Raw genomic sequence first — 25,492 nt, forward strand, 5'->3', positions numbered from 1 at the left:
CCGTTTTACAGAATCTATATGATACTTCAGTTCAATGTTTGAGTGGTAGCTCACCGTAACAAGCATGACAGCATCGGTCGGGCACGCCTCCTTCAGCTCACGCCGACGAGCAAACGCTGGTCACATTTTGATCCTCGTCCTGCCTTTAATCCCATCACTTTTTCGTTTCCTCTTATTGCTTTCCTCCAACAAAACCTTTTCTTTCTTATTTGTCTCTGCTGCTTCAGACATGACTATATTATCCGACGAACAAAGTTGGGCTCGCACGTCCGAATGTAAGGAAGTGTGTGTGTTGGTGGAAGTGACGTATATGCCGTAAAGCAGTCGAGTTTTGTAGTTCTTTTCTTTTTCTCGGGTTACTACCCGAAACCCGAAGTTTAAAAGTACGATTAAAAACGATACAGACCCCATCAGGCTATGGCAGACGTGTCATTCAACCTATTGTAAGTCGATTTATCATCACAAGAGTCTTAAAAAATATATTATGAAGGTTGAAAAGTTACCTAGTGCTGCTTTAAAAACTTTTTGGAAAATACTGCTATATATTAAGATGTACACTCAGATTATACATTTAGGATATAAGGATATATATTTTTCCTTGATGGTTATACCAAAACATGACATTTTATTCAATTGAAACTGCTTGAAAATAGAATAAACATCTGATTCAACATTAAAAAGTATATTTGCATATTTAGCTGTGGTGCATATTTTAAACTGGATTTTAATAGATTTTCTTCTCTTCATCATATACACATCATTGGTTCTTTTCTTTCTTCAGCTTGAAAGCTGATGTGAAAAAACATCCAGAAAGATAAAAATAAAAAGTTCTCTTCATGCCTAGATGTTAAAAGCAGCCATAGTTCACGAGTCCGTGTACTTCAGAAACAGTAAAAGTATCCCACAAGTGTAAAAGAACTCTTGAAATCCAGAAATGTGTCTGGGATGAAACCTGAACTCTGGAGTCGGTGGAGTTTGGAGGCCTGTGAAATGCGTCTTGATGGGGATAATGAGGGACATATCCGCGGCCCAGCCAAGCGTGCTCAATCGCAGGAGAGCAAGAGGATCTGCAGGTTTTGCCTTTCATGTTGCTGGCTGTGTGGGTTCCTGGCGTGCTGATTTGTGACTTAAGATAAAAATCACATTGCCAGGGATTACCACACAACCGCCGCTCGGACGGCTGCTATGGCAACCGGAGGCACCGTCTTAAAGCAGCCCGAGAAAATAAAAATAAAAGAAGACATGGCTTTTCTCTGTGGGCCTCCGACAGGATGACAAGAAAATGCAGAGGAGGAACGACGGCGTGGGTGAACGAGCGCGTACGCACGAGTGTCGAGGAGAGACTCTCAGAGCAGGTGCAGAGCTTAGCTGATTGGTGAACAGTGATTGAACTCTTTGTTCACAGTGGCTAAGTTCTGCACCTGATGAGAGGATGACAGGCAGAGAGAGACCTCTGGGAATGGCTTTTCCCCTCTTCACTTCAACCCGTTGCAGATGTGAAGTGCTAAAATAATTACATTCACATGAGAAACAAGTTCGAAAAACGGGAGACAAAGTCAGTGGAGGGTGTCTGTAGTTTAGTTCGTATTACAAGTCTTTCTTCTCACCGGTCTATAATACCTAAAGAAAGCCTTTTATAAGCATGTCTTGGTTCGAATCGCTCAAGAAAATGACATCATGGCTAGGGATGTACAAAGAGCTTGCGTAGACAGAAAGTCAACAAATAATATCCTACTGTTCAAAAGTTTGGGTTCAGTAATGCTGCTATCAGACTTATGTCTTGTTTCTACCCAGCAGTACGGTACAGTACGCAATTATTTCCGTTTCTATTGTCAGAGGTTTTGAATGGTACCAAAATCTCTAACAGTACCATACCGCTTTTTTGGACCCTTCCATTGCGGTACCTAGCACAGTAGTCCGGTAGTAAAGGGTGGAGCTACTGCAAAACACTGATTGGTTGACACAATCGTCACTTGCCTGTGCTTTATCAGCTGCGTTTTTCTTCAGTCTGTAGCCTTTGCTCAAACTAATTTTATCGTCTTATTGTGACGTCTTATGCATGTCCTCCATTTTTGTTTATTGTGTCGCTCTCTTCTTTGCGCAATGTTGATGATCACTACACCACGCCTATCAAGTAAGGTGGAAACAAGCCGGATCGGGGTTTACCATTCCGAATTGTACTGCACTGTACCGCTCTGTGGAAAAGAGGAGGAACAGCGGCGTGGGTGAACGAGCGAGTGCGCGTTAGTGTTGAGGAGAGACACTCAGAGCAGGTGCAGAGTTTAGCTGATTGGTGAACAGTGATTGAACTCTGGGCTGGTGAACCCAAAAATGTAAATGTTGTCATCACTTACTCATTCTCCAACCTCTTTAAGTTTCTTTCTTTTGTTGAACACAAAAGAAGATATTTTAAAGAATGTTGGTAACCAGATGGTTGACGGAAGCCATCCCATAGTATTTTTTCCTGGCTACAGTCAACAGTTTGATTACCAACATTCTTCAAAATATCTTCTTTTGTGTTCAACAACTTTTTTTGTTGAACTATCCCTATCATGCCCTGATATTTTTTTCAGCATGCAGTTCTTTCGGAACTCATATATCATTGTGCAAATTTTCTTTGAGGGTTTCTGGAGTAAAATGAAACTTTATCGTAGCAGCGCAGTATGACGCGGTTGCCTTTATAATGAGCTGATCGTGAGATCCCTTCTACAATGAGCATAACAAACTCTTGCCGAGAGCGCTCGGTTTGGCATGACAGATGAAGATTGAGTCTGAGATGGTAGAGATGGCTGTAATGAGGGCTGAAGAGAAACAGACTGAGCTAATGGAGCCCACAGTAAGACGAGGAGCCCAGGAGTTATTGTCTTCCTCCTCCTCCTTTTTCTTCTCCATAGGCTCAAGAGCCTTATACCGCCACTATATATGTGAAAAAATAAAATTGTTTTGCTCTCTCCTACTGCTGGGCCACAAAATCCACATGAAATCCAGAGGAATTCTGGGAGATGTGGACAGGAGGAGGAATGGAGCAAGACCCGGCCACACAGACCAAAACATCTGCATCTCTAGACTGTAAAAACAGCTCCACTTTTAGCTTTGATGGGTGAAATATGAAAGACAGCAATTGAGACAGGAAGTTGTGCTTAAAAGGACCTCTGCAGATTGAGTTAGCGGACGGCCAGCGGCCAGCATGCCGTCTTCTAAGCCATGACAGATGTACGAGTTAAATATGAAGCTGGCCATAAATGACTATATTTAGAAACTGTTTAAAGATGCATTACCATCCAAGGCTAGTAAAAATGGAATTAGTTGCACGGGCTGTATTTAAAATGTCATTAGGAGATCTTTTGTGGGAAATGAAGTGCTAAGCACCTTCAGCTGAAGCGTATTATCTCATATCTGATCCTTCCATCAACGCGAGTCATATGCGATCGCATGCGAGATAGATGGACTTGGCCTCCCGTGCCTACTGAGCTGATTACAGTACTGTAGAAACACTGGCTCAGTTCAGCAGGAACAGGAGTCTGGTCCACAGACCCCCCACCTCCAGGCAACTCATCTCTGCTGCTTCAGACGCATCCACACACATGTATCTCACTACTTTTTAACTGTGCCTTTCTTGGGAGACAAGGACATAAGGGATATTATTGTTAGCTCAAATTAAAACTACTAGCTACATAGCAAAATTACCTAAATCAAATGCTATTCCCTATCCATTCTCTCAAATGCTTTACACGCAAAAACTATTTTAAATAGCACAGCTTTAATAACTTCATATTAACCAAGTATTTATATTTTTTAATTTTAATTTGTTACACAGGGCCTTTTAAAATGAACTACTGAAACGACTCAAAAATTGACATTCATCAATCACCTAAATAAAAAACAAGAGGTTCATAGTCCAGATGAATAGATGTCCATGTTCTAAACAAGAACGTTTCTGCATACATTAAAGTTTGGTTTGCATCTGTTGTTATAAAAATGAATTGTATGTAAAGCATTTTGAATTACCATTGTGTATGAAATCTTCTATAAATAAACTCGTCTTGCCTTCACTTTTTTTCTGATGTCCTGTCCATGAATCATCAGTTTTCATGTTGTAGTGATTCTGGTTCCTCTCTTTTGCAGGTTTCAGATCTGTCTGATGTGCAGTCACATGTTCAACTCAGGGAAATCAAAGTAGGATCCCAGTGTCACCTGCTCGCTGTTGCTCAAAGAAAACAACAAATGGAATATGCACAAAAAAAAAACAGTCCCTGTCATTATTAGGGGAATTGTTTTCCATCATTGCACAATTCAATGTTCAAGCTTGAAGACATGAAATGAAGGCAAAATGTCATATTTTTGTATCGTCAGAAATCAATAAATAAAATGCTGTACACAAATGTATGTCATTCTGAAGTATTGGACGTTGAAGATGACGTCAGCATTTTCTGAACCTGCTCACCCTGTGTCCACCACGTCACGTCCCAGAGTCCCGATCAGATAGGAAGAAAATGTTTGTGGTAGAAATATGCGCAAATGACGCATGTTGACATGCTAAACATGTCACCTTATCCTCACTGTTGTTTATCCTCACTTCACACGCTCGGGGACGTTTCTGTGGCTGACTACACATTTTACACCTAATATTTTGTTAGAATTGCGGTCTCATATAATAACCTTTTATTTGTTTTCAATTTTTGTACTAATTAAATATGAAAATGTACCTACTTTGACAGCATTTCAAATGAAAGACTGATGTTCTTTAAGGGTTAGTTTTCTTTCATTAATGACTCACCCCAATGTCGTTCCACACCCGTAAGACCTCTGTTCATCCTCGGAACACAGTTTAAGATATTTTAGATTTAGTCCGAGGCCTTTCTGTTCTTTGAATGTAAGTGCATGCCCACAAAAATACGACTTTATTCAGCATTGTCTTCTCTTCCGTGTTTGCTTTCAAACCTCAAATAAAGAATCAAACGGTCGCGAATCAGCAGATTGATTCGTGATTCATATCGCCAATGTCACGTGATTTCAGCAGTTTGCCAGTTTGACAAGTGATACGAATCTTGAATCATGACCGTTTGATTCTTTTTATTTGAGGAACACGGATGAGAAGACCATGCTGAATAAAGTCGTATTTTTTGTTATTTTTGGACCAAAATGTATTGTCGACGCTTCAAAAGAGTCTAACTAACCAACTGATGTCACACATGGACTACTTTGATGATGTTTTCATTACCTTCTGGACGTGGACAGCAAGTGGGCATACACTTACATTCAAAGGACAGAAAGGCCTCGGACTAAATCTAAAATATCTTAAACTGTGTTCCGAGGATGAACGGAGGTCTTACAGGTGTGGAACGACATTGCGGTGAGTCATTAATGAAAGAAATTTCATTTTTGGGTGAACTAACCCTTTAAAGTTTAATTAAGGCATAAATTCAGTATGATCCAGCTTTGAGAGATAAACACATGCTTTAGAGCGTTGAATAGGGAAAATGCTCAGAGGAAATGGTCCTACAGGGAGACGGAGACCCACGGAGAAGCACTAGTGATGATTGAGTCTAGAAAGTAAAGTACAGAGACTAAACTATTCAGGAGGCCCTTCACTGGGAGTTCACAGACACACGCGCACAGATGTGAGCGTTCATGTGGTGAGAAGGACTCCGGCATGCTCTCCTGTCAAAAGAGTGTGTGGGAGGACAGCGAGCGAAGACAAACGGCGTGTTAGCTAGCTCCGCAGTCAAACAACAAAGACGGCAAGTCCAAACACTCACAAAATACAACCGTGGATCTGACAGCAGTCACACTGATGGAAATTTACTTTCTCAGATTCGCATTTGATGTCATCTAAACACACAGATAGAAATACATGTTCCTTTTATTTGGCTCAATACATCAAGTGCAGAGGCCCCTTTTGGCTTTAGGGGGAGAACACCCACTGCTTTTAAAGTTAAAGTCGGCAGCTGGGCTTCTCTTCTATAAATGCCATTTCGTCCCACCCAGCATTTCGATGCGTAACTGAGCCACGCCAGGATTCCTTGTCCTAATAAATAGTTTCACCAAGCGCTCAAAGCTAGGAGTTTTTATGTGAGGCTCTCAGGTTTGGAGGAGGGTGTCCTGAAGCGTCCTCAGCCTGGATTGAACCCTGTCGTCCCGCGAGGCAGCACTGTTTAGTCTGCAGTGTATCGAAGCGAGGATCCACAGTGCCTTGCGTTTCACAGCGGCCTCAGTCAGCACCTGCCAGCATCACAAAACACATTTGGGTAATCAATTTCCACTGGACCACATATATTCTTGAGTGTGTATTACTTAGTCATTACCTATTTTCATGTGTTCATTTTATATAAAAAATTGAGGTGCATTCACTAGTTTGATGCTGATTTGATGGTATTGAGACTGTACCGATTAAGTCAATTCAATTATGTATGGTGCGGCTCACACCCTCATTGCATTTTGCCGTGTTAAAATGACATGACTGGCTGAGTTTTACTAAACATCAGACAATCCTCACACTCATTGGCTGCTGCCTCTAGATATGCTGCTAATAGAGTAGTGTAGTTTTGTGATGTGAGGAGTGAAAATTAGACTATGGAACGCACATATTATCATGTTTTACCAGCGGAGACAATGGAGAAAGAGTACCTGTACGGCAGAAGGAGGAGACAAAAGACAGGGAGACGAAAAACAAGTGTAAACAATAGTATGGCATATACAAGTCGAGGTCGAAAAAATGATGATGGAAAAAATCCTACGAAAGCCAATTTCCACCTCTTAAGAAAAAAAGCATGCATTAGTAAATCATAATTATGACATTACATTTTTTTAATTATGAGAGTAAAAGTGATTACGGGCTAAAATGGTTTGAAACATCAAAATTATTGGGGAAAAAAGGTCAATTATACGATGAAAAGTCAAAATTATTACATAAAAAATTTAAATTATGAAATTTTTTCCTTATGACAAATATGTGTGTGTGTGTGTGTGTGTGTGTGTCTGTGTATGTGTGTCTGTGTGTATGTGTGTGTGTGTGTGTGTGTGTGTGTCTGTGTATGCGTGTGTCTGTGTGTGTGTCTGTGTGTGTGTGTGTGTGTGTATGTGCCTGTCTGTGTTTGTTTATATTGCATTGAACGTCTCCACATTGTAATATAAACCTAAGATCACCTACATTGTGGCGACACCAGCCAGCGGTCCCCACAATGTAAACGGATTTGTAAACATACTTTTTTTTTTTTTTTAAATTAAAAATGCAGAATGTTTCCTGTGATTTTTTTTTTAGGTTTAGGGGCAAGGGCAGTGTAGGGGGATATAATGTATAGTTTTGTTTAGTGTAAAATTCATTACGCCTATGGAAAGTCCCCACAATTCACAAAAACCTAACGTGTGTATACTGAAACGCTTCTGATTTCAAATGTGTCATAAACAGCCGACAGCCTATTTTATTCTGTTGTTCTCTGCATACCACAAGAACTAGCGTAGGGTCAATAAAGGCACTGATGACAACTTAATTGGGCTGCGCTTAGCCCTCGCCTAGTCTTGAATAGGCCACCCGGTTCGCGTGAGTAAACCCTTGGCATTTGTGGATGTTAATGCAATTTCACAATGCGCTGAGACTCAATCAGTCAAGACCTCACCTTGTCGGTTATTTCAGTGATAATGCTGACAGGTCCATGGGAAAAGATGGCAAAGTTTGAAAACAGATGCAAGACGAGGTTTGTTGAAAGAGAGGAGGATAGGAGCTCTTTCACAGCACTGAGGTGACTAGGAGGGGGAGGACGAGTGAGAAACAGAATCCTTAGATGAGTCCAGGCTTCTTTGGCCACTGCCTGAGATTAAAACAAAGAGGAGGAAGCCATCAGTAATTTTCCAGTCTGCTTCACTTTGCTGTTTTTAACTTGTGACGTAAGGTTGACTGACTTCAAAGCCATAATTAGATTTCTTACGGTTTGCTGGGACCTCTGGTGCCCTCTGTCGGTGGGGTGGTGGAAGAACGTCAGGAGCCACAACAGCGGTTCGGCGTTCTCAGGCACTGCCAGCACAAGCAGCTCAACAGCTGTGTCCACCCAGTACCCACACTGTACCAGCAGGAACCAGGTTTCAAAGACAGCATCATATGCCCTGGAAAATCACCATCCACCCAAACAATGGAACAATGAAAGTTATTTACTGTTATATATGAGTTATGAAGAGAGATAGAGAAAATTAGAGATAGAAAAGGTTACATTCTGTCTTAATAGAATCACTTTAATCTGTCAAAGTCAATGAATTTAAAACTTTAATTCAACAATTTGCTTTTGTTCACAGAAGTCATTTTGAACAAATTTTAAAATGTAATTTATTTCTGTGATGCCAAGGCTGACTTTTCAGAATCATCACTCTCAAGTCTTTAGTGTCACATAATCCTTCAGAAATCAATGTTCTGCTCAAGAAACATTTATTATGTAATGTTTTATGCTTAGTGCTTTTAGAAACGATACAAAGGTTTCTTTGACAAATAAAAAGTTCAAAAGAACCGTATTGAGATAGAAATCTTTTGTAACATTATAAATGTCTTTACTGCCTCTTTTGATTGATTTAATGAATCCTTGCTAAATAAAAGTATTCAATTATTTTTTTAAAGTCGTATTGACCCCAAACTTTTGATCAGTAGTGTATGTGTGTATAGAGTTATTCACACCAAATGTGAAAATAATTGGTGTCAGTAGGTCTAATTATATCAAGGACGAAATGAATATACCGTATGTCTGGCTAAATGAAAAACATATTTTATACTTCTGTGCATATTTTATATATGCACATAGACTTTAAATGACTTTGAAGGGGTGGTTATGTCTGTAGCACAAGGGGTTAATGTTTTACAACCAAAGTCATTCAAGGACATTCTACTTGGTGTGGATGGACTTTTTCTTTTAGGTATTTTTTCGGGACAAGCATTCGTGAAGAGCAGCTATGTACTTCAGTGAAGTGAAAACCTATTGTTGAATATCTGGTCATCTGTGTCCAAATACCCTCCTGTGTCAAGCCTGAGCTGGCCAGAAACATACAGGATTACTGCGTGAGAAATCTCTCTAGTAACAGCACGGCAGACGATAAGAAAGCGATGAAGTGTAGAGTGCCTTGAATCTCATCTCACCTGACATCTTCCCCCGCCTCCTCGTTCTCTGTCACGCTCTGAAGTAAACTTCTGATCCAGCTCAGATGATCCAGCCAGGCTTCTTTGGGAACCTCTGAAAGAGGGTGAAATGAGAAACGCAGAAATGAGACACTTTGGAAATTGACTTACCCACTGATAACAAACCTCCAGTTTAATCTGACACTTCGCTAGGCCTTAAAAAGTTCTTGACCCATCTTTTCAGAGGAAATACAGCCATCTGCTATAAATTTTATTATTAAGACACTTAATATAAAATATCTTAAACTGTGTTCTGAAGATGAACGGAGGTCTTACGGATGTGGAACAACATTAGGGGGAGTCATTAATGACCTCAATTTATTTTTTGGGTGAACTAACCCTTTAAGTGTTTATTTTATTGCACTTTATCTATTTGTATCTGTAGAGTTTAATTACAATACATATCTTTAAAGGTATCATGAACTGGCTTTTTAAAAAAAATGTATACTGTTGTCTGAGGTTTTTACATCCAAAAACATCCTAACTAATAAGTAATAGGCTATTTTCTACACTGGTTTTGTCCCCTGAACGCTGGGTTTTGATGGGCGTGCCGAAAGCGGCAACCGGAATGAATCTCTCGATCTTAGGGCTCGACTTTGTCAAAACGTCTTTATCAAACAAACACAATGATTTATTTCTCCTCCACCCGCGATTGATTGTAATATTATTTCTGTATTACATGGCCCACATGATCTGTGGATATAAGCGTGAACACACACACAAACACACACACGTGCGCGCCTAGATAAAAAAATATATTATTTCTGCCGACGGGTATACGTTTAGATAGCCTGTAAAACACACAGCCCCGGGACTACTATTAGCCTACATATAAAAAAGACGTTTTACTCACATAAGTTTGTTGCACCATTCCTGTTGGATCCAATATAGAAGGCACAAAATTGTGTCTGCAAATCCAGCACTTGAGACTCGTTTGCAAATGATAGTAAAATGAAGCGAACACATAAACGTTCTTCCCCATATGAGCTGGAACTTCATTAAAAATAAATGTAATATCACACATTCCTAATATTAGGATCTGAAGGAAGCTTATGCAGCGACTGTGTTCTTCCACAATATCTTGCTATATTCTTCAACGTGTTTATTGCTGCTGGCTAGCGTGATCCCATGAGTCGGTGGGCGGGCTACTGAATAACACGTGCTTGTTATTCTGTAGAAATGGTGTTTTGCCACTAGATGATGTCAAGATGCGAACACGATCGTTTTCTGGGCCTGGTGTCTATAAAAGCTTTTCTTTGACTAACAAGGAAGTTTTCAGCTCTGAAATGTAAAGGATAATCTAATATCACCATGACCTTATATATATCAAAAGCTCAAGGGAAAGTTGATTTCTCAATTCATCACTACTTTAAATCCAGTTTTAAATCTCAATGCGTTTCTGAGACAGAAATCTCCACTTCAGTAGCACTTCATTAAACATTGCAGCTTTATTCCCATCTATATTCTTTAGTTTTGTTTTTTTACAGAGTCCATTTATCATTTGCTTGATTTTTATACATTACCCCTAATGTAATCAATCAAAAGGGAAAGTATGGTGAAGCTTTAATTAAACTGCTATCCCTATTTACATGGGTGATTTCCCTTAAAACATATTCAGCACTATATTTACTATCATTATATTGACAAGAAAAGACACATCATACAAAATATAGTATTTTGTGTTTTGCAGAAGAAAAATTCAGGTTTGGAACAACAAGATGGTGAGTAAAGAATGGCAAAATGTTCATTTTTGGATGAGCTGTCCCTTTAAAGCCGTGCCACATTCAAGGATAATGACCTATCTTTAGCTTGATGAGGTAAATAAGCTCCGGCATTCACAGGTCTCCTTTCAGAGACGAAGGCCCCCCTTCATGTCAATCATTCCATGTACAATGACAACTGAACCAGCGCAAACAAATAATCCTTAAAAAGAGCCCCTGCCGCAGCAGGCACCTGAGGTCTGCAGCTATTCTTCTGTTGTGCTGGTTATAGAATAGGTGGCATTGTGAGGATATCCTCTGGAGTTCAGGAGGCGCTAAAGAGCCCAGGGTCCTTTGGGAGCCGAGCCAGAGATAGATATCAGAGGGCCGTACTGAAGTGGGCAGGGTGGGTACAGGAGGAAGGAGCTTGTTTGTTTGGGACTGCTCTGATGGAGGGAAGAAGATAAGGCCAGGCTTTGGAGACGGTAGGTGGTAGAGGTTTAGAATGAAGGATTTAAATAAAGCTCTAGCCACTCACTGAGACAATACTGATATTTTAGTAATGATTTCATCCTTACTCTAGTCTTCAGTGTCACACGATCATTCTAATATGCTGATTTGGTACTGAAAAAACATTTATAATTATTAATCAATGTGCTGCATAACATGCTTGTGGAAACCATGATTCAGGATTCTTTGATGAATTGAAAGTTTCAAAAAACAACAATTATTTCAAATATCATTTGAAGAATGCTTTTACTGTCACTTTTGATCAATTTATTGCATCCTGGGCTAGCTGAATAAAAGTATTAATTTATTTAATAATAATAACAAAAAAAATATATATATATAATTCATAATTGTGATTTTCCAGTTCAGGATCAGCCATTTATTTTTAAATGAAAAAACTTTTTACAAGGAATAGTCTAACTATATAATCCTGTAGTCTTTATGTTTTATGCTCTTTTGTTTTCTTAAAAAGGTCAATAAATCTAATTAAAAATAATATTTTTCCCAAAATGACAGCTGTGGGGAAAAGTGTGCCAGATGTGCTGGTAAATTGTCCCAGCTGATTTATGATTTTTTTTTTTTTTTTTTCAGAAAATGTGAATAATACACAGTAATCCCAGTCAAAGCATTTGTGCTGAACATTTAGTTAGTTCTGTACAAAGTTTTTTATTTTAATCTTATATATACAGTGAGGAAAATAAGTATTTGAACACCCTGCTATTTTACAAATTCTCCCACTTAGAAATCATGGAGGGGTCTAAAATTGTCATCGCAGGTACATGTCCACTCTGAGAGACATAATCTAAAAAAAATAATCCAGAAATCACAATGTATGAATTAACCTTGCCATAGTTAAATAACAAGAGTTCGGTACATGGACATCACATACAGTGAGTCTCAAACACCATTGCCTCCTCATTCATATGTAAATCTTTTTTTGTGAAAAACACCACGGAAAAACAGGCTATTTTCAACATAATGCCAACTGTGACACAATCGCTGAGATCCTTAATATGTACACCTCCAACATTTGCATGTCAGCTAGGGGTGTAACAGTACACAAATCTGACGGTTCGGTATGTACTTCGGTTTTGAAGTCACGGTTCGGTACAATTTTGGTACAGCAGTTTTACAAAATTGGTTTTTATTTATTTTATTCAACAGTTGTTTAAAAATATGTCTAAATTAATTCAATTATAACTAAACGTTTCTTCAAGATAATGCTGTAAATATAGGGAGTCCTTACTTAGGCTACACATTGTAATATTAAAGGTTAACAACAGAGCCCAAATATGCCTCAATTCAGTTATTTTTAGATTCAGTTTTTGCATTAACTTCCAAATCTAATTAAATATTTTTTCTTCTCCAATTCGTTGCTGAAATATAATCATTTATACATGGCTGTCAAATCATGACATACATTACATAAACAAGACATCACTAACAGGTTAAGTAGAATATAATTAATATATAGGCTAATATATAATGCATACAGCTGGGAAAATAAGTATTTGACACATCAGCATTTTTATCAGTAAGGGGATTTCTAAGTGGACTATTGACACAAAATTTTCACCACATGTAGCCATCAAGCCAAATATTGAATTAATACAAAGAAATTAGAACATTTAAGTATACAAGTTGAGTAATAATAAATAAAGCAAAATGACACAGGGAATAAGTTTTGAACACACTTTATTTAATACTTTGTAGAAAAGCCTTTGTTGTTGATAACAGCTTCTAGACGCCTCTTGTATGTAGAGATCAGTCGTCTGCATTGCTCTGGAGTGATTCTGGCCCATTCTGCCACACATATGGTCTTTAAATCTTGAAGGTTCCTTGGGCTTCTTTTATGAACTTTGATCTTCAGTTCTCTCCATAGATTTTCTATGAGATTTAGGTCAGGTGATTGACTGGGCCATTCAAGCAACTTGATTTTCTTTCTTTGAAACCACTTCATTGTTTCCTTGGCCTTGTGTTTGGGATCATTGTCTTGCTGAAATGTCCACCCTCTTTTCATTTTCAGCTTTCTGGTAGATGGCAGCAGATTTTTATCCAGAATGTCCCGGTACATTTCTCCATTCATCCTGCCTTCAATAATATGAAGTTTGCCAGTACCCCTTGCTGAAAAACAGCCCCAAACCATGATGCTTCCACCCCCAAACTTAACTGTTGGTATGGTGTTCTTGGGGTGGTGGGCAGTGCCATTTCTTCTCCAAACATGGTGTGTAGAATGACTGCCAAAAAGTTCAATTTTGTTTTTATCTGACCATACTATAGTCTCCCAATAATCCACAGGCTTCTCCAAATGCTCTTTCGCAAACTTTAACCGAGCATCAACATGCTTTTTCTTCAGCAACGGAGTCTTGCGTGGTGAGTGTTCATGGATGCCATGGCGGTTACGTGCATTGCTTGTAGTTCTCTTTGAAACAACAGTACCTCCTGATGCAAGGTCTTCCTGAAGTTCTGCCTAAGTGGTTCATGGCTCTTGGAGAACTCTCCTGATGATTCCTTGGACTCCTCGGACAGGGATCTTATGTGGAGCACCTGATCTTGGCCGGTTTATGGTGAACTGATGTTCTTTCCATTTCCGGATAATGGCCCCCATAGTGCTCACAGGAACATTCAGCATTCTGGAAATGCGCCTATAACCATTCCCATCAAAATGCTTTCCAACGATAAGATTACAATTACAAAGATCTTGAGAGAGTTCTTTGCATTTACCCATCATAAAGTCTTTCCTGTGTGCCTCCTGGGTAATGAGAAGCCTTTATAGGCCATAAATTGGACTAAAGCAGTTGATATCAGTTAGTACTGATAGGGGGCAGGGTTTCTCTCTCAATACTGACAGATTTCAGGTGATCTCCTGGCTTTCTATGCCATTTTGCACCTACTTAACAAGGTGCAAAATACTTATAATAATGTGTTCAATACTTGAACTGTTGATTCCCTGTGTCATTTCACTTTATTTATTATGACTCAACTTGTATACTTAAATGTTATGATTTCTTTGTATGAATTCAATATTTGGCTTGATGGCTACATGTGGTGAAAATTGTGTGTCAATAGTCCACTTAGAAATCCCCTTACTGATAAAAATGCTGATGTGTCAAATACTTATTTTCCCCGCTGTATATTTAGCGAAAAAGTTTGTTTCTCTAGTGAGCTAACACAGATGAGCACACTAAATGCCTGAGGTAAATGTGATGCCACGGGACATTGCAAGCTGTTTTGTCTTTCCACGGTTGAAACACCGATTGAACGATTACCTGACATATGATACATTTCAGTAATTTGTAATATATCCTCAACATTGCCTACCTTAAGAGATATGAATTCATGTTTATTCTTTAGGAAGAGATGACAGAGTTTACTCTGCCATTTAAACTGATGCGCCTATACTGATCAGTCACGTCACATTAAAAAGTGTCAAAACGGCATTTATCGTTTGAATTTCATGATAACATGGACTGAATCCTTAACATGTTTGCTCTGCCCATTTCACCACAGAGAGTTTTTCTAACCTGGGGCAATATAGCAGGATTCGCTCAGCGTCTGATACTGAAGACCAAGCAGTAAGCAGTAAGTAGTGATTTTATCCACTTATTGACTATCGAACCCATTTTGGATTAAATTGAAATTTTCTTAGTAAGAAAACATTACAATAATATCCCCAGTGTTGTCTAGATCTAACGCAAGATGCTAAAATAACAAATGGAAACTCCAAATAGCTCACATAACAGTTTGTCAAATGGCAAAGGTTAATATTATTTCCTGCCAGTGTTGTCATAAAATACAACAGTAGATACGTATGTTGATCCCTTTTGACGGATTGAAATTTTTTTTTTAATACTCCCCCCAAAGCATGATGCTACCACCCCATTGCCTTACAGTAGAGATGGTACTCATCATTCTTATTCCTCTAAACACATTTAGTGTAATTATGACCAAAAAGTTCTATTTTGTATCATCTGACCACATGGCTTTCTCCTATGACTCCTCTGGATCATCCGAATAGTAATTGGCAAACTTAAGACGGGCCTGGACATGTGCTGGTTTAAACAGGGGAATCTAATGTGCCATGCATGATTTTAAACCATGACATCTTAGTGTATTACCAAAAGTAACCTTGGAAACCTCAAAGTTGGGTTGGGAGCTGGGTCTATACTACACAAGCTATGATTACTTTCAACCCCTTTCAACTTGATAGTTTAGCCCGGATGTATACCTAGCCGAATTGCACTGTAGGGGAGCGAGAACGAGTCTTCGAACCTGTGTGTATGGCTATTGTCAAATTACCACATCAAATGTGACGTGCTAACATGGATGCAGCTATGAAGCCGCTGGGTTTGCTTCAGGGAAAAAATATTTTTAAGAAGCTTCCCAATGGAAACCTTGACAAGACTAGGTTGTTTGCACCTCTCAGAATTAATTTATTTGTTGTTAAGTGTAATAATCCTCTCAGAAAAATAAATTCTTCTGTCAGATGCAGTTGAAATAAAAAGTGCCTTGGACAAACGCTGTCCAGATGAGAGGGTGTAGCCAGGCTGTGTTTGTCATTATTCCAACATTATCTTCATAACTTCTTACAAAATAAAAAGTTTACCCTCAGAAAAATGAACTTTCCTCTCTTGCCAACATTATAGCCTGGTGTGAGCGTGGCGCACGCTCTTCAGTAGTGAAAGTGCGCGTCGTATATCACGTCTAGGGATGAAACGATTACCGGTTACACGATAAACCATGATAAAATGTACTGACGGTTAGTATTATCGTTTAAGATTTAATTATCATTAAAACCGTCAGTGATTATCACGATTTTGAAAACTCCCGGTAAATCCTACCCAGTCTGGTCCAGGCGCGCACAGCACGTGACGCAACGCTGAAGGCATTGACAGCACCGGGAGATTTTCCAACCTACTAAAAGTACAAAATCTGAAGTGTGGCCATATTTTGGCTTTTACAAAAGTCCTGAGGGAATATGAATAGAAGATGCTCTGGTCACCCTGTCTGCAGTAGAACATGCCAGAAGAAATTCGCTGGAGGAAACACTTCAAATCTGCGAAGATTTGCCAACGCAAAGCAAGTGGACTTTGACCTCAATACCAAACCTACGTCTGGGAAATAATAATGTGAAGCTTGAGCCGAATGAACACATTCAGACATGACTAGGGTGACATTTAAGGAATAGTAATCAGGGCTTGACATAACACCCGCCGTTTGTTTGGTGTATTTAGGCTGTGGCGTGAACACAGTCACTCACACTAGTCACTGTTGCTAGTCACCTACTTATTATAGGCTTCTAAAAAGCCATCTATTATAATCGCGTTGCACATTATAACCTACCACACGTGTTTCTATTGAGTTTATGAATGCAATGTTTAATAATTAGATGTGCTAAAGTTACTTACAACATTGGTTTGCGTGTTTGTATAACTGACGGTAAACTGTTCATAGGTGTCGGGTATAATGCACACCTTTTGGATTTTTGAAATTTAATAAAATAAACTGTCAAATCATATGAAAATATGGATATGATTTATTTTCCTGGGATACTGTTTGGGCTTGTACACAAAATATGCTAGATTTAAATGCATCAGTGCTAATAGGACACTGATGAGAATATTGCTTGAACATATTTATAGAGATAATATTAGAGATTATATTTACAACAAATAATTATTTATGCATTATGTGGTGCTATTGACGACGGCCAATATAAGGAAGGAAATCCCACAGAATACATTATCATATCTTGCTTTTAAAAAGTGCATAGAGCTGCTTGATTTATTCAAATATAAAACTTGTTGAAATGTTTTCAGTGTCTGCATTGGTTCTTTTTGAACACTTTATCTCATTTGAACAAAACCGTGATAATATTGATAACCGTGATAATTTGGGTCACTATAACCGTGATGTGAAATTTTCATACCGTTTAATCCCTAATCACACACTCAAAAGTAATTGGAAATTCTAGGAAAGTGTTGAAAATTATCTAGCATCTAAAACAACACATACGATCACAATTGAAGGAAAACAGATTATTACATGTACAGGAATTTGTGTAATATTGTAAATCTCTTTATTTTATTAGGCAAGTTCCATAATCATAAAGCTAAATTTTCCAAATCAAGACCAAGTTTCAAATTTATGGTGTTTACTACTGTAATGACTGAATGTTTGTAATTTGATTTCTATAATAACAAATATAACAACAATAATAATAATAATAATAATAATAATAATAAAGTATCGGGTCAGGTCTTCATTAGATTGGTTCATGAAAAGTTTTATCCCTCCCCTCTCAAACCAATTGCAATTTAATTTGGTCTTGGCATTTTTATTCAGATTGAGGTGTTTATTTTCATTTGGACTGAAACCGAGCGCTCCAGGAAAACATACCTATTATTTGGGTAGCACACACATTCTGAATGCCGTCGGTAGAATGCAGATGAGCCATTTTAAGATAGATTAATTCCAAACTAGATTAATTCCAAGATTAATCGTGTATATATATATATATATATATATATATATATATATATATATATATATATATATATATATATATATATATATATACACACACAAATGTCAATTTAACTTTCATATATTTTAGATTCATTGCACACCAACTGAAATATTTCAGGTCTTTTATTGTTTTAATACTGCTGATTTTGGCATACAGCTCACGAAAACACAACATTTTCAAAAAATTAGCATATTTCATCCGACCAATAAAAGAAAAGTGTTTTTAATACAAAAAAATCAACCTTCAAATAATTATGTTCAGTTATGCACTCAATACTTGGTCGGGAATCCTTTTGCAGAAATGACTGCTTCAATGCGGCGTGGCATGGAGGCAATCAGTCTGTGGCACTGCTGAGGTGCCTTAAGCTTAAGCTCATCCAGAGTGTTGAGTCTTGCGTCTCTCAACTTTCTCTTCACAATATCCCACAGATTCTCTATGGGGTTCAGGTCAGGAGAGTTGGCAGGCCAAATGAGCACAGTAATACCATGGTCAGTAAACCATTTACTAGTGGTTTTGGCACTGTGAGCAGGTGCCAGGTCGTGCTGAAAAACGAAATCTTCATCTCCATAAAGCTTTTCAGCAGATGGAAGCATGAAGTGCTCCAAAATCTCCTGATAGCTAGCTGCATTGACCCTGCCCTTGATAAAACACAGTGGACCAACACCAGCAGCTGACATGGCACCCCAGACCATCACTGACTGTGGGTACTTGACACTGGACTTCAGGCATTTTGGCATTTCCTTCTCCCCAGTCTTCCTCCAGACTCTGGCACCTTGATTTCCGAATTACATGCAAAATTTGCTTTCATCCGAAAAAAGTACTTTGGACCACTGAGCAACAGTCCAGTGCTGCTTCTCTGTAGTCCAAAGTGTCTTGACCTGGGGAATGCGGCACCTGTAGCCCATTTCCTGCACACGCCTGTGCACGGTGGCTCTGGATGTTTTTACTCCAGACTCAGTCCACTGCTTCCGCAGGTCCCCCAAGGTCTGGAATCGGTCCTTCTCCACAATCTTCCTCAGGGTCCGGTCACCTCTTCTCTCCTCTCCTCATCTTTTGCAGGTGTTTAGAGTTAATTAGTTGATTCAGATGATTAGGTTAATAGCTCGTTTAGAGAACCTTTTCATGATATGCTAATTTTTTTTGATTGGAATTTTGGGTTTTCATGAGCTGTATGCCAAAATCATCAGTATTAAAACAATAAAAGATCTGAAATATTTCCGTTGGTGTGCAACGAATCTAAAATATATGAAAGTTTAATTTTTATCATTACATTAGAATAATTAACTTTTATCACATATGCACATTTTTGAGAAGGACCTGTATATATATACTATTTGTAAAATCTGTATTTTTGATCAAATAAATGCAGGCTTGATGAGCAGAAGAAACTTTACAAATAGTAATGTGTCCAAACTTTTGGCCTGTAGTGTGTGTGTGTGTGTGTGTATATTATATATATATATATATATATATATATATATATATATATATATATATATATATATATATATATATATATATATATATATATATATATATATATATATAGTAATATAACCAACTGAAATAACCAACTTTGGTAAAAAGTGGCGCAGCTCTGTGCAATAAACTGCTGATGCACTATATCATCAGAAAAGCCTTCTCAGAAATAGTAGGTCATGCTGTACCTGATGGTGCTGTCAGTAAAGGAGACAGTAAACTGGGCGTCACGTTTGGGAAGAAGGCTCTGAGTGATAGACGATCCTACAAATCACATATGCACACAGATATAAGAAGTCAAAGTTTGAAATATCTCTGTGTCGTTTGAGTCACTACTGGCACCAAACAGACCTGCCAATCACATGAAACTCCATAGAGGCTGTGCATTATTATTTCTCTGCCTTGTTTTCTTTTGTTTATGGCCTCTGTGGGATTTTGTATTTTTGGAAACATTCATTATTTTTGTGATTCGTTTTGGTGCTGCTAGTGGCAGAGAAATTACACATTCACAAAGTCAGCTTGTACCTGAGGTTTCTGTCCAGTCAGTTTTTGGAGGAAGCAGGCAGTGAAAACCTGTATGAGTGCTCTCACAGCCAGGTTCTCATCAATCTCTGTCAGCACATTTCTGCGCGCACGCACACACACACACACACACACACACACAATCACACAATCACACAATCACACACACACACACAAAATCACAAAATTGTATTTACAGCTATTTGTGTTTTTCTTGGTAACTAAGAATTTGTTGTGGAATTTGTGTATAATTAATAATAACTATAGCACTTATATAATCACTGATAGAACCAACAAAATATTAACTGAATATGTGACAGTCAATTAATTATTTTTTACCTGTAAGCTTGTTGGGTAGTATATGTAGTATACATTTTTTTTGCATAGCAAAATAAAACCTTAAGTTTTTTGTCAGATATATATTATAACCAAGTTTTGTGTTTTGTTTTTCCCTCATATTTAAGAAAAAATATAAAATACTTTCCTCATATTTTGATGGTTTAAACAAACTTGTAGGGTCATTTAAAATCAAATATCCCTTCCGGAAACTTTTGGCCACAACTGTCTATATATTATATAATAACTTTTATATTGTATTGTATTATAAAATGAATGGGCCAGATAAAATCTCAAGGTTTGTTTATTTTAGCAGAATGAATTTAAAGATGGTCTGGGGCACATTTTATGGTGTTTTGTGGACACAGAATACTCACTTGTAAATCTCTGTGACTGTGAGAAAGATGTGGCAGTAATGGGCTGAAGCTTGAGGCTGGTGGGAAAAGAAGAACATCGCAGTGCATTAGGAACACTTGTCTGGTTGTCAGCTCCTGTTTCAACCACAAGGAGGCAATGCTGCAATAATAATGAGGACCCGTTGGCATCTCCCACAGATCCTCTCCCATAATTCACTGCTGCAAGTTTAACAGCCAAGTTTCTTACCAACAAAATGCACATTGCTTTATTATACAGCAAATATCATCTGTTTTAAATTCATGTGAAAGAGTAAAAAAATACATCCAAGCAGCTGTACAGTGTATGCGTGTCTGGTGCAGCACGTAAACTTACATGCTCATATTTTAATAGAACAGGTTTCATTAATATACCCATAGTTCATATGGGCAAAGAATGCCATAAAAACATTTCGCCCAGACCCAAAACATCAGTGCTCCAGAAAGCCCACATGTGCCCCTGCGGTCTTTGATCCTCAGAGCATTTGTCTCTGTTTGTGCATGTGTGTGTGTGTGTGTGTGCGTGTGTGTGTGTGTGTGTGTGTGTAGGCCACAGGGAGAAGCCTCATTATTCTCTCCTTCATTTGGGACCATTAAAACGTCTGCCCCACCCAGCCCACAGGCACCCTCATCTCCCCTCTGCACGAACACATGATCCTCACACACCACCACCCTCCACCAAACCCCAAAGCATCTCAGATATTCCCGTAACCCCAGCTATTCAACGCTTGCCAAAAGCAGCCAATTTGCTGCTCCAATAAAAAGAGACGCATTTCAGCAACAAACATTAGATGGTATGATCCCATCTCAGAAACAGAAGACAGAGCAATAGAAACAAGAAAGAGAGAGATCACAGGAGGAATAGAGTTCACCAACTCACAGCCAAAGTCATAAAACCAATGAACGAAACTGTATGACTGCAATCACAAGCAATTTTTCAAACTATAATTCAGATGCACCTGGAGCTGAAATGTTGATATACAATTTAATTTTATTCACCTGATCTTCATAAAAGAAGTGTTTGAGACAATCGTCATGGGACAACCATCATACACTACTTTTCAAAAGTTTGGGGTCAGTATTTTTTTAAAGAAATTAATAATTTTACAAAATGTTTCTATTTCAAATAAATGCTCTATTCATCAAAGAATCCTGAAAAACATTTAAAAAAAGACTTCTTTCAAAAACATTTAAAAATCTTACTAACCACAAACTTTTTATTGGTAATGTAGCTGATTCTAGTTTCTCTCGAATTCACAGGTGCCTTCTTGTCTAAGGTCTACCTGCAGGATTTTTATTATCAACTAAAAGGTGATTACCATTTCCTTAAAGGGATAGTTTACCTTAAAGTTCAAATTGTACAGTAATTTACTCTCTATGAGAAGTCTATTTGACTTTCACTGTAAGAACTACAGTGGAGGTGAATATAATCCTTAAAGGTGCCCTAGAATGAAAAATGTAATTAACCTTGCCATAGTGAAATAATAAGAGTTCAGTACATGGACATCACATACTGTGAGTCTCAAACTCCATTGCCTCCTACTTCTTATGTAAATCTCGTAAATCAAAAACTCATGCATGAAAAACACCATGGAAAAATAAGTGATTCTCAACATAACACCAACTGTGACGCAATCGCTGCGATCATTAGTATATATATATATATATATATATATATATATATATATATATATAAAACATTTTTTTTTTTTTTTTTGAGAACTGAAGTATGATGTTTTTGCTTGTATTTCAGAGTACATCACAGTCACTGCGTAGCCTACATTGTGAATAACATTATATAAGCATGCAATATCATTGGCGAAAAAAAGTCTAAAAATGTAAAGTCTAAAAATGAGTCTAAAATGTAGTTTACAAAATTAAAACTTGAACAAAAAGCACTGGTTTTGGTTTTGTCGGAGGGAAAGAAGAGCGTTCGTGCTCGCAGTTGCCAGATTTTAGTAATTTAAATCCCCCAATTAGAGCTAAAAAAAAATTTTTTTAAGTCTGTTCATGACACACAAAGTTCAGAAGTTTGGGACACTTTTACGATATGTTTTTCTGCCAATTTTGGAGCTTGACAGCCCCAGTCAACATTTACTTTCATTATATGGAAAAGAGTGACAGTTACAATATTGATTAATTCAACTTTTATAATTTACAAAATAAATAATATGGCTTTGGAACAAAAAGGATAAAAAAATGAATCATTTTTTAAAAGCTGAAACTGAGAACTATTGGTTTAAGTCTCTAAAATCTGAAATAAGAGATCACGTGATGTAAGCAGAGGCATAGGAGAGGGCTGTCTGCTTTTATTTTTTTATGAAGGCCGAAGCTTTCTCTCCCTAGTGAAAACAGATGGGCTTTCCGAACACTCATCCATACCTTCTCCTAACACTTCAGGGAGGGTCAATTACAGCATAGCAAAAACATCCTTTTTCTGGCAGTGGGATGCTGGAAGATGCTGTTTATTGTTATTGGAGCTAAGCTTTGAGGAAGGTGGATGAAAACAGAAATGTGAAACTAATTTCTGGTTTCCCCTTTTTGATTGCGGTTTAAACAACTTGTTCCTGCAGCGTAAACACCGTGCAGTTCAATATGCTCTGAAGCACAAACAAATGCGAGTTGAATGCAGCTGCATTTGGGCCTCATTTTACCTGTCTGTACGGCTCAGAATGAGACGGCAAACAGATCATAACGAACCTCAAACATCAGCTACATGATGACTGTTTGGCATCCTTAGACAGAAAAGTAAATAAGGTCTTGATTTCAGTCATTTTAAGTTTCTGTATGCAGGAATTAAACAGCCTCATAAAGATGTGTATGGAGCACATGCCTGGTTCACGTCAAACTGTTTGAGTCTGTATTCAAAAAGAGGCCAGTGTACCGCTGTTAATCTTCATACAATGTGTACCATACGAACAACAGGTCCATCAAATTCTTTCTTTACTACCATAGTTTTACTGTCAACACAGCAGCACCAAATTAATTAGCAACCGAAGCAAATATTATGACATGCGGTACTAGTTGCCATCAAACAGTGTGAACATGTTGCTAATAAACATGGTGATGGTCTGTTGTTTTTACGGTGCTGATATATTTGTTTGGCCATTTTTAAGAGTAAAGGCTATTCATATTTTGACAATATGCATCTATACAACAATCGTTGTAAAAATGATTGTCTTGTTTTGGGAAATTGTCTTGTTTTGGGGAAAAATAGCCCATATTTTAAACATAAGTTTTTGCTTAAAATAAACAAACAATCTACCAGTGGGGTAAGTAAAATAATGTTGTTTTAAGATTATTTTACTTTCCCCACTGGCAGATTATTTTGCTTATATTATACACCTCTCTAAATTTTGAGTTATTTTCCCCAAAACAAGACAATTACTTTTGCCTGTCTAGTAATTACTTCTTGTTTTAAGAATTTTTAGATGTTTGGACTAGAAACAAGACAAAAATACTAAGGAAGAAAAGCATTTTTTGCAGTATAGGCCTCTTGAGGTCTCCATCTAACCATTAGAGGACCAGGTACTGGGCAAAGCTGAAAACTGGACTCATCAGAGAAGATCAGAATCAAGCAGATATGACTTTTTGAAGGACACGTGAATCAAGCAATGTACAAGGTTATCCTGGAAGAAAACATGCTTCCTTCTGCTCTGACCATGTTCCCCAAATAGAAGGATCGTTTTTTTTTTTTTGCCCCCTCAGAACAATACTTGAATCCACACAACCAAGCCAATCAAGGTGTGAATGGAGGACCACCAGATCAAGACAATGTCAAGGCTATCACAATCTCCAGACCTGGACACCACTGAAAAGCTCAGGAATGCAAGCCAGGAGTGACATAAAGTCTGGGTTCAGGGTTATTCCACTAAATACTGATTTCTGAACTCTTCTTAAGTTAAAACATTAGTATTGTGTTGTTTAAAAATGGATATAAATTTGTTTTCTTTGCATTATTCGAGTTCTGAAAATGTGGCCAGTTGTCATTTTCTGCAAATAAATGCTTAATATTTTTATTTTAAATTTGGAAGAAATGTTGTCAGTAGTTTGTAGAATAAAAATAAATTAAAAAAAAACTCCAGAATAACATTTCACAGCAGTGGCACAAGCCACTAAGTTCTACAGATGGTGGCACTGGAAAAAAAAGTATCAAAGTTAATTTAATAATAAAATTACTATTGTTTTGCATATTTTTTGTGTAGTTGTGTAGTTATTAGTAATATTAAATGTTTGTTTATTGGAAATCTAACAGTGAAACCTTTTTTCTCATTAGGAAATGGCAGGGCTTTTCAAATTTCATGATTTTTTTTAAATTTCAAAACATCAATCAAATCACAAATATCAAAATCGATTAATAAAAAAATCTAACTACAATCATCAATACAAATATTAATTTGGTTCTAAGTGAACTGAAATTTCTTTGATTTTCTCCACTGCTCACCAAATTTTCATGTAACAATTATTCAAATTCTCTGTGTTGTTAAGCATGATGATATAGTAACAAGTTTCACTGAAGTAGGCGGCTCTTAAAAGAACATTTATTTAAATGCAAAATTGCATTTCCTTAATAGCCTAAACACAGAATTTACACAGTTTCCGGCACAGCAACTTCCCGAACACAAACAAAAGAAATTAAATCAGTCCGTCCAGGATTTCGCCTCCAGGAATATTCCAGGATATTTTTTGATAGGTTATTTTTGCGATCAATATGACTGATTTTGTGGCGGTAATTTCCAGAAATTTGCAACACATTTTGCAAAAAAAATAAATAAATATTAAGATACCATTACCACATTTACCATATTATGTATTATGTTAGATGCACAATAGTCATACACGACAACAGAACAAACTAAATGCACAAATC

At 37.6% G+C, this 25,492-nt stretch overlaps 2 protein-coding genes across 4 annotated transcripts in view; one reads left to right on the top strand and one right to left on the bottom strand.

The window, feature by feature from the left end:
* The window catches only part of aopep (aminopeptidase O (putative)), a 115,839-nt gene extending 111,457 nt beyond the window's left edge, over positions 1-4,382 (top strand). For both annotated transcript variants that reach the window (XM_067413591.1, XM_067413590.1), the window contains one exon: positions 4,126-4,382. The gene's annotated coding sequence lies outside the window, so the exon portion shown is untranslated. The remainder of the gene's footprint in view (positions 1-4,125) is intronic.
* Positions 4,383-5,773: 1,391 nt separating this feature from the next.
* The window catches only part of fancc (FA complementation group C), a 46,975-nt gene continuing 27,256 nt past the window's right edge, over positions 5,774-25,492 (bottom strand). For both annotated transcript variants that reach the window (XM_067413593.1, XM_067413594.1), the window contains 7 exons: positions 20,608-20,663; positions 19,898-19,997; positions 19,561-19,636; positions 9,116-9,209; positions 7,926-8,100; positions 7,617-7,808; positions 5,774-6,222 (listed from right to left, as the gene is read on the bottom strand). In XM_067413593.1, coding sequence (XP_067269694.1) covers positions 6,082-6,222; positions 7,617-7,808; positions 7,926-8,100; positions 9,116-9,209; positions 19,561-19,636; positions 19,898-19,997; positions 20,608-20,663 — 834 coding nt within the window. In that variant the 3' untranslated portion in view covers positions 5,774-6,081. The remainder of the gene's footprint in view (positions 6,223-7,616; positions 7,809-7,925; positions 8,101-9,115; positions 9,210-19,560; positions 19,637-19,897; positions 19,998-20,607; positions 20,664-25,492) is intronic.

This window comes from Pseudorasbora parva, chromosome 13 (assembly GCF_024679245.1).
Source record: "Pseudorasbora parva isolate DD20220531a chromosome 13, ASM2467924v1, whole genome shotgun sequence".
In the NCBI taxonomy this organism is placed as follows: Eukaryota; Metazoa; Chordata; class Actinopteri; order Cypriniformes; family Gobionidae; genus Pseudorasbora; species Pseudorasbora parva.